The following is a 12,081-nucleotide window of genomic DNA, read 5'->3' as shown; positions in this document are numbered from 1 at the left end:
CCACACATAGAAGTAGGAACCACACTTCTTTGAGAGAAAGATGAAAGTCTGCTAGGGGAAGATAGGGTTATTTAGAAACACTTTTTTTTTTTTTTTTTTTGGAGACAGAGTGTTACCCCGTCGCCTAGGCTGCAGTGCAGTAGCCTGATCATAGCTCACTGCAGCCTTGACTTCCCGGACTCAAGCCATCCTTCCGCCTCAGCCTCCCCAGTAGCTGGGACTACTGATGCAAGTCACCACAGTCGGCGAATTTTTATATATTTTGTAGAGACCAGGTCTCGTCATGTTACCCAGGATGGTCTCTAACTCCTGAGCTCAAGTGATCCAACCGATCTCGGACTCCCAAAGTGCTGAGATTACAGGCATGAGCCACTACGCCTGGCTTTGAAATACTTTTTCAAGAAGGGAGAAATACATGGGAGTAGTCAGTGAGTTTTAATTAAGGAAGAAGGAGACCCAGGAATGAAAATGATATTTACTTTGACCCACCAAGCTGTAGGACCATTTTTGAAATAAAGTAGTTAATAAAAGGCATCCGGCTGGGCACAGTGGCTCACGCCTGTAATCCCAGCACTTTGGGAGGCCGAGATGGGCAGATCACAAGGTCAGGAGATCGAGACCATCCTTGCTAACAGGGTGAAACCCCATCTCTACTGAAAAAAAAAAATACAAAAAATTAGCTGGGCGTGGTGGCAGGTGCCTGTAGTCCCAGCTACTCAGGAGGCTGAGGCAGGAGAATGGCATGAACCCGGGAGGCAGAGCTCGCAGTGAGCCGAGATCACCACTGCACTCCAGCCTTGGTGACACAGCAAGACTCCATCTCAAAATAATAATAATAATAATAATAAGAAGAAGAAGAAGAAGAAGAAGAAGAAGAAGAAATAAAAGGCACTGAGATAAAACATAGCCTGCTTCATTTCTGAAGATAAGCATGACTAAAATGGTCTGTTACAGACCTCTAGAGAGTTCTGTTCAAAGTACTGGACCATAAAAAGATAAGGAACTTTCACCAGAATGTAAATCAATTCCTCATTTCCTTCTTCAACAAAGTCTATGAAAAGGAACAAGTCAGTTGGACAAACAGAGTGTTTAGTGACATGGTTCATTTACATTCAAGACGATACTCCTTATCTTGTTGTAAACATGTGATAAACAGTTCTCAGACTAGCAGCTGGTTTGTAGGATACTCTTTGTGCAGTAGTGCATTAGGAGAACTTCTTGAAATGTAGAAAAAACCATTCCACTTGATCACCACTATCAAGTCAAGAGCTCGGCTGTAAAGAAGAGGGCCCAAGACTTGAGTGAAGAGACAAAGAACAAAGCCTTTATTGAAGAAGATAGTCAAATCCTGAAGGCCTCAGGCAGCTAGGTCCATAACTGGGAAAAAAAATCCCATCTGTTCAAAAGAGATTATTACTTTAAGTCATTTCCAAATGTAGGGCTTTTCTAGAATGCTGGGATTTAAGGGAGGATGAAGAAAGGCACACTCCTATGCCAGAGATGAGATGAGGCTAAAAGCATCTTGCTAGAGAGTCTTCTGGTGTATCTTAAGTAGAAGTAGGGAAAATTATGTCTTATCTCAGGAACAAAGACATAAACACCCACTTTTGAAAGTTGTGTCTGGGTTATCTAGTGCAAAGACTACTATCGTGAATTTTCAGCTTCAGAGTCCAATATTCTTATTAAATGTGTTATCTTAATGCATCTGCCTGATAATGTATCTCTACCCAGAGATGACTATATTCCTCCCCCTTTTTGCTAAAGTTATCAACACCCATCAATATCCAATTATATATCAGGACCCTTTGCTTGTTAGATTCTTTAAAATGCTTGGAGAAAATCCTGATTCCTCTTAGTTCTAGAAAGATTTTCAGATGAAACAAGTTGTTGAGTCTAGAATTGGCCAGCGTACATATCCCAACAGAAGGAGGGATCTGTTTGAGGGATCTCATGTAGACCTATGCAGCCCTGTAGAGGGTGGTCCTGGAGAGTCTGCTGTCAGTTTCTCTGGTATTTGACCAGGACTCTTGACCTTGCCGTTTATAGCTGTAACTTCTGTATTCCTGACTGCTGTCCCAGGGAAAACAAGATCGAAACTGTTCAAATAGAAACCACAATCCTGAATACAAGATATCCTGTGAAAAAAAGTGGGAAGGGGTGTGGAAGATGGGATAGCAGTGCAACCCTTGATAAAAAAGGATGGCTAGTCAGAAGAAGGATAAGAGCTAAGAGTCCTGAGGGGAGGATAAGAAGGGAAAAAGCTATGACTAGGAAAGAATGAGGGAATAAAAAGCTTCATGAAACTCAAGCTCTCAGATCCTGGATAGAAAGACTTGGGAAAGAGAACAACATTACCCTATAAGGAATGAAAAAAAAAAAAAAAACAGACTCTATGGGAAAGGAAATTCCTTTTCCTGAGTTGATGGGTGAATCCTTGCAAGCCTGAAGCTTTGCTGAACCTAGGATACTGTTTTGTGGTGAAAGAATGCAGAGACTTGACTCTTGTCTTCCCTGGGGAAAACATTTGTATCCTCTCTTGGGAAAAGAAAAAAGGGAGAATGTGATCTAGAAATTTTGAGGTTCTCAAACAAAAATAAGCAAATTCTGACATTTTTATTTTATATTTTTTGGGAGGGAGAAGAATAGCTGACACTCAGTATTACCACTTTGAGATGCATTCAATAAAGGGAAGAGAATAGTGATCCTTAAGTCTAGTGATCCTTAAGTCTCTCTGGTAGAACAAGCAAGAGCTCAGGCTGCCTGTAAGAAGTTTGAGGGTAGGGTGAGAGCGGGGGCAGGGAGAACTGCATACCACCTTTCCGTTTTCCTGTCAGTTCAGTGCCTGACCCAGTGAAGAAAAGGACCTGGAAATGGTCCCTTGTGGGTGCTGTGTAGTCACCTTCGAGGGGCAAGGGCCCCTAAGCCCTTCCCTGCTTAGGCAATGATCCAATAGGACAAAGTATTTTTTCCCTTAAAAATGCTACACAGTAGAACATCTGCTTCCAATGTGTCAACTGATGAGTAGTATTTTATTCCATCTTGATTTAAAAATGTTTTATAATCTACTTCAAGAGAAACTGGTTAGGAATTAGAGAAAACAAAACATTTTTGGCAATGGATATGTAACAGATTTAAAATATATTCTAATGTTCCTTCCCTCTTGGCCTCATTATCAAAGGGCACTTAATGATAGAAAACAAAGAGTTCTAAAGGTGCCAAATTATCTTTGTCAAATACGTTGGTCTTAAGTGTAAATTCAATGATTTTTTTTTCAGTTCTGCACTCAAACGTATTTTCATTGACTCTGTCAATTGCCAGGTCTTATCTAGACTTCAAACAGCTCACTAATGCTTTCTCAGAATGGATGGGAGAACAGGATTTTTTTTTTTAAAAAAATAGTTTTGGGGGAATGGGTGATTTTTTGTTACCTGGATAAGTCCTTTAGCTGTAATTTCTGAGATTTTGGTGTACCTGTCACTTGAGCAGTATACACTGTACCTGATGTGTAGTCTTTTCCTCTCTGGCCCCCACCCCCAGTCCCCAAAGTCCATTATATCATTCTTATGCCTTTGCATCCTCATAGCTTAGCTCCCACTTATAAGCAAGAACATACGATATTTGGTTTCCATTCCTGAGTTAGTTCACTTAGAATAATACTCAGTTTACGTTTTTAACTTGTGTTTTAAATCAGTAGTCGACCTTGGTATAGCTAGTATAGTTGAATCAGCTAATTAAGAAAAAAAAGGTGTTTTGGATCACTGAAACTAAGTGGGGAAAACCCTCAAGACTTTTACTACTACCACTATTTTAGAATAAGATTTTCTAATTTAGGCAAATAGTGTTCCAGGTTTAAAAATAGATGGCATCAGCAAACCACCATGGCACATGTTTACCTATGTAACAAACCGGCACGTCCTGCACATGTATCCCAGAACTTAAAATAAAATAAAATTTAATTAAAAGAAATTAAAAAATAGATGACACCTATAAACAAACATGTAAATTCTCTTAAACATTATTTTTTGTTTAACATTCAAAACAATATTTTCTTCTCATTAGCAAAGAGTGCTTTGATTTCTATGAAGGATAAATTCTAAAAAACCTTGAGTGTATTATGAAATACATAAACGGCTAGTTAAAAATATTATTCCCACTTCCTGAAATGTATCAGTTTGGTGTTTATGCTAGTTGCCTCATGATAATATCCAGAAAAACCATAGCAAGAAATTCTATTTCTAAAGCTTAAGGACTGATAATACAAATAAATAATTCTTGATTTTTCCTTAGCTTTAATGTCTTTGCACTTGTGAAAAAAACAAAAACATTCCAGGGAAATAGTTTTAATATAATTAACTATTTTCAAAATCTAAAAAGTACAGTTTTAGACATAGTGGACATAAAAATCTTCAGATTTCTACTATTATTATTATTATTGAGATGGAGTTTTGCTCTTGTTGCCCAGGCTGGAGTATAGTGGCGAGATCTTGGCTCACTGCAACTTCTGCCTCTCGGGTTCAAGCGCTCCTGCCTCAGCCTTCCAAGTAGTTGGGATCACAGGTGTGTGCCACAATGTCCAGCTAATTTTTGTATTTTTAGTAGAGACAGGGTTTCACCATGTTGTCCAGGGTGGCCTCAAACTCCTGACCTCAGGTGATCCACCTGCCCCGGCCTCTCAAAGTGCTGGGATTACAGGCGTGAGCCACCATGCCTGGCCAGATTTCTACTAATTAAAAAGATGAGATAATATTAACCTATTTCTCTGAAGACATACTTGAAATCACAGTACTCCATTTAAGATTCTCATATCTGTCAGTTTAGTTGGAATTTCAGGTGTGTAATTTCAATATTTACTTATACTGTGATTTCATATGCATACCAGTGATTTTTTTAAAAACCCTCAAATGGGGCCTCATTTTGGTAATTAATCTATTTTTCTGTTTAAAACTCACATATGTATACTAAAAGGAGAAAACTAAAGTATATCAAACACATAGATTGTTCAAAAGAATTCCAGAGTCAGACAGAAAGTGTTAATTTAAAATACAAGTAAAACAAATCCACATTTTAATTATATTTGAGAAGAATATTTTTTAAATTTTATTTATTTATTTATTTATTATTTTTTGAGACAGGGTCTTGTCCTGTCACCCAGGTTGGAGTGCAGTGTCCTGGGCTCAAGCTATGGCTCAAGCTATGGCTCCTACCTCACCCTCCTTTGTAGCTGGAACCACAGGCATGTGACACCATGCCCAGCTAATTTTTTATTTTTTGCAGAGATAGGGTTTCACCATTCCTGCCCAGGCTGGTCTCAAACTCCTGGGCTCAAGTGATCCACCTACCCATGCCTCCCAAAGTGTTGACATTACAGGTATGAGTCACCGCACCCGGCCAAGAATCCTTTTAGAAAAAGATTCTCCACATGGGTGTTATGTGAAGCAATCAAACACTGAGCCTCAGTGTGAAATGACAGATATATAGTTAACTATAGGAATTCTGGAATTAAAAAATAAAACAAAATGTGGCTGTGTTCCTACAGCTGAAGCCAGAGTGATATGACTCCTTTAATAATTTGGTTTCCTTTTGCCATATTGTTACTCATTCCACTGCCTTCAAGGAAGTAGCTTGGACATTGAGATAGAGATTTCTTGGCTGCCATCTCCACTGCCAATCGATGTTTAAACCTAACTCAACTGGGTTACTATTTGAGCAGATGCAATCTGTTCAACAATACTGTTGAGCGTAGTCAACAATACTGTTTATGGAAAGGAACACTTCCAAGTAGATTTCCTGAATTAGGAATCTTAAATTAGGAATCCAGGGCTTTGGCCGGGCGCGGTGGCTCAAGCCTGTAATCCCAGCATTTTGGGAGGCCGAGGCGGGTGGATCACGAGGTCAGGAGATCGAGACTATCCTGGCTAACATGGTGAAACCCCGTCTCTAGTAAAAATACAAAAAACTAGCCGGGCGTGGTGGCGGGCGCCTGTAGTCTCAGCTACTTGGGAGGCTGAGGCGGGAGAATGGCGTGAACCCGGGAGGCGGAGCTTGCAGTGAGCCGAGATCACGCCACTGCACTCCAGCCTGGGAGACACAGCGAGATTCCGTCTCAAAAAAAAAAAAAAAAAAAGGAATCCAGGGCTGCTGGACCTGAAACCCTTCAAGAGTATGACTCCCTTTTCGTACCCACGTGTCACTGCACTAAAGTGGCTGGAGAGACATCGTCTATGGGTAGTCAGTGATGTTAAGACACATGAGGGGGAAACAAATAATCTGTGTTATCCTGACTTGAGCCTTGAGAAGAATTTAATTTGTGGCAGCCTTCCAGGGAGGGACAGTCTTGGAAAATAAACACTGGGCATCAGGCCTGGCCCTGTACTTTTTTTTTTTTTTTGATATATTTTACATTTTATTTTAAAATAGGTACAGGATCTCACTCTGTTGCCCAGGCTAGTCTCAAACTCCTGGCCTCAAGCAATCCTCCAGCCTTGGCCTCCCAAAGCACTGGGATTACAGGCATGAGCCACTGCACCTGGCCACCCTGTACTATTTCACTTTTCTTGTAATCTCTAATGAAAGCAGAAGGGACAACGAACAATCCAGTCTTCTTTTGTAACAGCTTATTTTTAACACTGAATGAGGCCAAGGGTGAACATATTCTTCAGCGTTCAATTATATCACAGTTAAACTACAAAGATAAAAAACTATTATGCTAAATGAAAATCCCCCCATCTCTAAAAACAGAAATATCTTACTTTTTCGATGAAGAAACTCTGCAACTAGAGCTGCTACATGGACATAACACATCGCAGCCTGAAAAAGGATGACAGAGAAAGAACTGTCAGAACATGCTCAAGGTATTTTGAAAGGCTGTTTAGAACAAAACTTTAAGTAGTCACCTCTGAAAAATCTCCATTTTTTACATGAATTTTGGCCATGCTATCAAGCCAGGTTTTCCTGAGCTCTGGGGTGCTTGCATAGGACTTGGCTAAGCTATACTGGAGATCAATTAGCATTTCAGGATCTTTCTCATGCTCCTTCATTTGGGCAGTGGCCATAAGAACAGTGCGGATTCTCTTCGTCAAGTCTTTGACTTCTGTGGGAAAGGCAGTTGCCTAATTTCAAAACAAACAAAAAAGACATGTTTGACAACAATATTGATGTGCTCTAAGGCTTGTCATCCAATGGTGAGGACATAATACGATTTTCACTTCCTGTTACAGTTCTTGGTATATTGCATATAGTACACTGAAAGAATTTTAGATAAATTATTTTTAAAATATGTAACTAGCCCAGGCTTCAAAGGCTCTAACCTTGGTGGCAGTATATTCACAGGACATAAAAGCATTAGCTCTGGAGTCAGACTACCTGGCTTTGAATCCCAGATCCTCCATTGTGAACTCCACAGCCATGGGAGTGATCTTTGTTTGCCGATTTCTTGTAACAGTAACTAAAAACTGATAGCTTACTATGTGCCAAGCACTGGTCTGGGTTCTTTACAGGTTTTAATTTTTACAACAACCCTATGAGTGAAGTACTATTATAAAAAAGTGTTTAAATGCTTGACGAAAGTCTCAAAATTGGTAAATGTAGAGACAGGATTTTCACCTAGGCAGTCTGGCCCTAGAGCTGGTGCTCTTAGCTAGCCTTCCGTTCTGATGAGCATACCTACTCCATCCACTGACTACCACATACACTAAGGTGAAAACCATACTGCAGAAATTTCTATTTACACAAATGGGAGGTCATGAATCACAGAACATTCCAGAAAGTTTAGAGAGATCATTAAGTTTTCAAAATTTGTCTTTGGCGCCAAGAATACCAGAGTTTCCTCTTTACCCTAGCCACTGCTAAGGAAGTCCTACTGCATCCTCTTAACCCCCACAGGAGTAATCACAATTATCTATATGATTCAGAGATGATGACGAAGAGACAGGTACAGGGGTTAGGGCGCTTGTCAATATGAACACAGTATGTGGGGGAAATGGTTTGAAAAACTGCCTTCTTGATCAGGAGCAGTGGCTCATGTCTGTAATCTCAGCACTTTGGGAGGCCGAGGCAAGTGGACCACCAGAGGTCAGGAGTTTGAGACCAGCCTGGCCAACATGGTGAAACCCCATTTCTATTAAAAATATAAAAAATTACCCAGGCGTGGTGGCAGGCGCCTGTAATCCCAGCTACTCGGGAGGCTGAGGCAGGAAAACCACTTGAACCCGGGAGGTGGAGGTTGCAGTGAGCCGAGATCGGGCCATTGCACTCCGGCCTGGGCAACAAGAGTGAAACTCTGTCTCTAAATAAATAAATAAGGAAAAATACAATAAAAATAAAAAATAAAAACTTAATCCCTTGAAAAATAATAATTATATACATAAAGTTCCTTTCTATAAATAGAGATCCCATTTACCAGGGGAAAGGCACATCATTTTGTAATAAGGTTTGTTGGTAATGACTGCCATAATAGAATAAAACTAAGTCATTTCATAAATGAGTTATGGAAAAGAAAAAGATTTCCTATCAAGGAGAGAGTATCCAAGCCCCATTTACCCAGAAAAACTTACCAATCTACCTATATAACATAGTATTAAGGATGGTAACAACCGGTAAAAACAATTCCTTAGAGTATAAGCATAAGTGGTGTAACTTGTTTCTATGCTCACGAGATTAGCTGGAGCATATACTGATCCCCTGGGGAACTAGTAGAACTGGCTGGAAAGCAAACTTTCCCAGCCTGAGAGCGGTTGGCACTACACACTGTTATTTTTCAGTGCAAGCAACATTCCTGTGGGAATATTTTTTGGTACATAGATTCTACACATCTAAACATCAAATACGCTGTGACTATGAGCTTTTAATTTTTTTCAGATTTTACACAATATTGTCAAACTGTGCTGGAAGACGACCTTTCCCAAGAATGGGGATGATTCATTCTTCTGGGAGGAAAAGTCCTACTGGGAAAGGATTCTTCTTCCCTTGTATACATGTGTCACCGAAGATCAGAACCTGCACTCTATGCTAAACGAAGCAATAGATGCATTTTTACAGTGCTATGTAAGTTTTAAGCATATAGGAAAGAAAGCAGAACAGTGGTCAGAGTCTTGGGTTTGGCCTCAGCAAACTGGTGCTTAAGAGCAACAGCCTTGGTGTTAACAGATAATTTTCAAAACTCACAAAACCATCAAATAATGAATCCCTTCTGTGCCATTCCTCATCCATTGGCAATGGATCAGGCAACTGTTAGCTATTCTAAGTGAAATTTTGTGAGATTTCAAATTCGGTGCTTATTTAACCAATATTAAAAGTGGTGACAATTGTTAAGAAATAAAGGATCCATATATTTTCTGAGCAAGTTTGGAAATGAAGCCCAGAAAAAAAATTCAGATTCAACTTGCCATAACAACAATGAATACACAGTATATTCATTCATCCATCCACTAAACTGATATTGAATATCTGCTATGTACCAGGCAGCGTTCTAGGCACTAGAGATATAGTGAGGTACAAGACAAAGCCCTTAACTCATAAAACTCACATTCCGTACATTCTATGAATCATAGAAAAGTTGTGAATCCAATGACAGTTTAAGAGTTTAGACTTCCCTGATAGTAAAGGTGGTTATAATTTATTATTTGAAATGAGAACATACCTTCATAGGTCTGTCACTATTTGCAAAATTATTGATAATGAATAAAGACTCCTGAAATCTTGATCCTCCGCTTAGTGCTACATCAGCTATCAGTTGGCTTACAGCAATTATTATCTGTGGGAAGAAGTAAACATTATTTTCCAAATACCTTTTGAACAAATGCTGCCTATGCTCATCATTTTATAAGTACATAAGCACTCACATGAAATGCTTCTTTTAAAGATTCTACACTGTACCAGCATAATGTATTTTCTTCATATATGAGGGGTTTACATTCTTCTGCTGAAATCGTAACTTGAAAGGCCTCATTTCAAATTTTAAAGGATCTTTCTTGGTTAGATGTAACAATTTTTCAAAACTCACAGGACAGCCAGATCTAAAACTATTTTCATAATAGTGAACTGATACAATGGTAGTCAGGTCTCCATTTTAAATATGCTTTTTAGGTTGTAGCTGTGGCAAAGGTGAGAATAAATCATGTTTTTCTTTGATGATTTCTCATTCTTTTTCATTAGTCTATTTGTTGGCTGGAATTCCAAGTCCAGTGCCTCAGCAACTTTCTTTGTTTTTGACCAGGGCTTACCTAGTTTAACAAAAGTTTATGCAATGGACTTTGATGGTACTTTTTATTTTTTGAGACAGGGTCTTACTCTGTTGCCCAGGCTGGAATGCAGTGGTATGATCTTGGCTCACTGCAGCCTCGACCTCCCAGGCTCAGGTGATCCTCCCACCTCAGCCTCCCAAGTAGCTGGGACTACAGATGTGTGCCACCACACTTAACTAATTTTCTATATTTTTGTAGGGACAGGATTTTGCCATGTTGCCCAGGCTGGTCTCAAGCTCCTGGGCTCAAGTGGTCCACCCACTTATGCCACCCAAAGTGCTAGGATTATAGGCATGAACCACCGCCTTTGACGGGACTTTTAAATCTCTCAGTCTCTCTTGGGTGACTGCCAAAACAATTCATGCTAAGATGTTAATGGCTGGATGCTTTACCACTCGTCCTAGGAAGCAAGATACAGTAATAGCCATGGGTATGGGCTCTAGAGTTGAATGCCTTAGATATAAATCTTGACTATCAATAATTCACTGTGTGGCTTTGGGAAAGCTATTTAACCTTTCTGTGCCTCATGTTTCTCATTTGTAAAGTGGCTATGATAAAAATCCCTACTTTGTAGAGGATGAAAGAGATGATAACCATTAGAGTACTAGTTAATCCTTTATTGAGCATTTATTATGTGCCAGTGTTCTAAGTCTTCACATTTATTAATTTGTCTATATTTGAATAAAAGACTTAAAGAAAACTGATGCTTTGACCCAGAAGAATGAATAACAATGGGGGAATTTCAGGTATATTGGCACACAAATTAGAACAATGCTCTGGGGGAAGGTGGGTTTCCAAGTGCCATCTCATATAAAAGCAAATAGTAAAGGAGCTAATGTGTAATGATGGCTGACTCTAACATGCAAAAGTAATTATATAGCAGACTTTTACAGGAAGCATACACAGTATTCCTATTGGATTTTCACATTATTGATGACATTTTTCAACAAGCTGCTTATGGTTGTCCCCCCATTAATAATCTTGTCTCCAGTAAACAGCTCCAATGGGACAGACCATGACAGTAAAGATATAAATAGGACCAAGGATTTCCCATATTATAATGAGGGCTACTGAGTCAAGCAGTCCCAATTGTGGTTTAGTTCAGAGCTATTTCATCCAATAAACCCAAAAGTATGGAGATGCTGAATAATAACTATCATGTAGGAAGTAGCTATCTTGTGCTACACATTGTGTCAGGCACTATAGGCACCATACACAACTTATTTTAATCCTCAGGGTAATGCTGCAAAGTGAAATACTCAGTCTCATTTTACAAATAAGGGAACAGGTTTAGCCAGATTGATTGATTTGCTTAGGGTCACCCGGCATGTAAGGATTTAAGCTATGATTTAAGCGCAGGTAGGCCTGATTCTGAAGTCCATGCTTTCCACTAAACTTTGAGACATCTCTCATTTTTAAAATAAGTGGGCATACTGGAGCATGAGAAACATAAACTGTCTTATCTGTTCTGTAAAATCTAACAAGCTTGTTATTTAATCATTTCATTTAATCCTCATAAAAATCCTATGAGCTAGGTAACAATATTTACCCTACTGCATTTGCAGAAACTGAGGCACTGAGAGGCTAAGAAATTAACTTGTTCTAGGTCACATAGTATGTGGAAGTCCTCAAATTTGAACTAGAGACTGGGCACAGTGGCTCATGCTTGTAGTTGCAGCACTTTGGGAGGTTGAGGTGGGTGGATCACCTGAGGTCAGGAGTTTCAGACCAGCCTGGCCAACATGGTGAAACTCCGTCTCTACTAAAACCACAAAAATTAGCTGGGCATAGTGGCACATGCCTGTAATCCTACTCGGGAGGCTGAGGCAGGAGAATCACT

At 39.6% G+C, this 12,081-nt stretch overlaps 1 protein-coding gene across 3 annotated transcripts in view; it reads right to left on the bottom strand.

Moving 5' to 3' along the window:
* The window catches only part of DOCK11 (dedicator of cytokinesis 11), a 189,516-nt gene that overhangs the window by 24,805 nt on the left and 152,630 nt on the right, over positions 1–12,081 (bottom strand). For all 3 annotated transcript variants that reach the window (XM_050776082.1, XM_050776081.1, XM_050776083.1), the window contains 3 exons: positions 9,638–9,751; positions 6,894–7,109; positions 6,750–6,807 (listed from right to left, as the gene is read on the bottom strand). In XM_050776082.1, coding sequence (XP_050632039.1) covers positions 6,750–6,807; positions 6,894–7,109; positions 9,638–9,751 — 388 coding nt within the window. The remainder of the gene's footprint in view (positions 1–6,749; positions 6,808–6,893; positions 7,110–9,637; positions 9,752–12,081) is intronic.

This window comes from Macaca thibetana, chromosome X (genome assembly GCF_024542745.1).
Source record: "Macaca thibetana thibetana isolate TM-01 chromosome X, ASM2454274v1, whole genome shotgun sequence".
Classification (NCBI taxonomy): Eukaryota; Metazoa; Chordata; class Mammalia; order Primates; family Cercopithecidae; genus Macaca; species Macaca thibetana.
The sequence above is the reverse complement of the archived record's forward strand: the minus strand, read 5'-3'. Positions and strand labels throughout refer to the sequence as shown.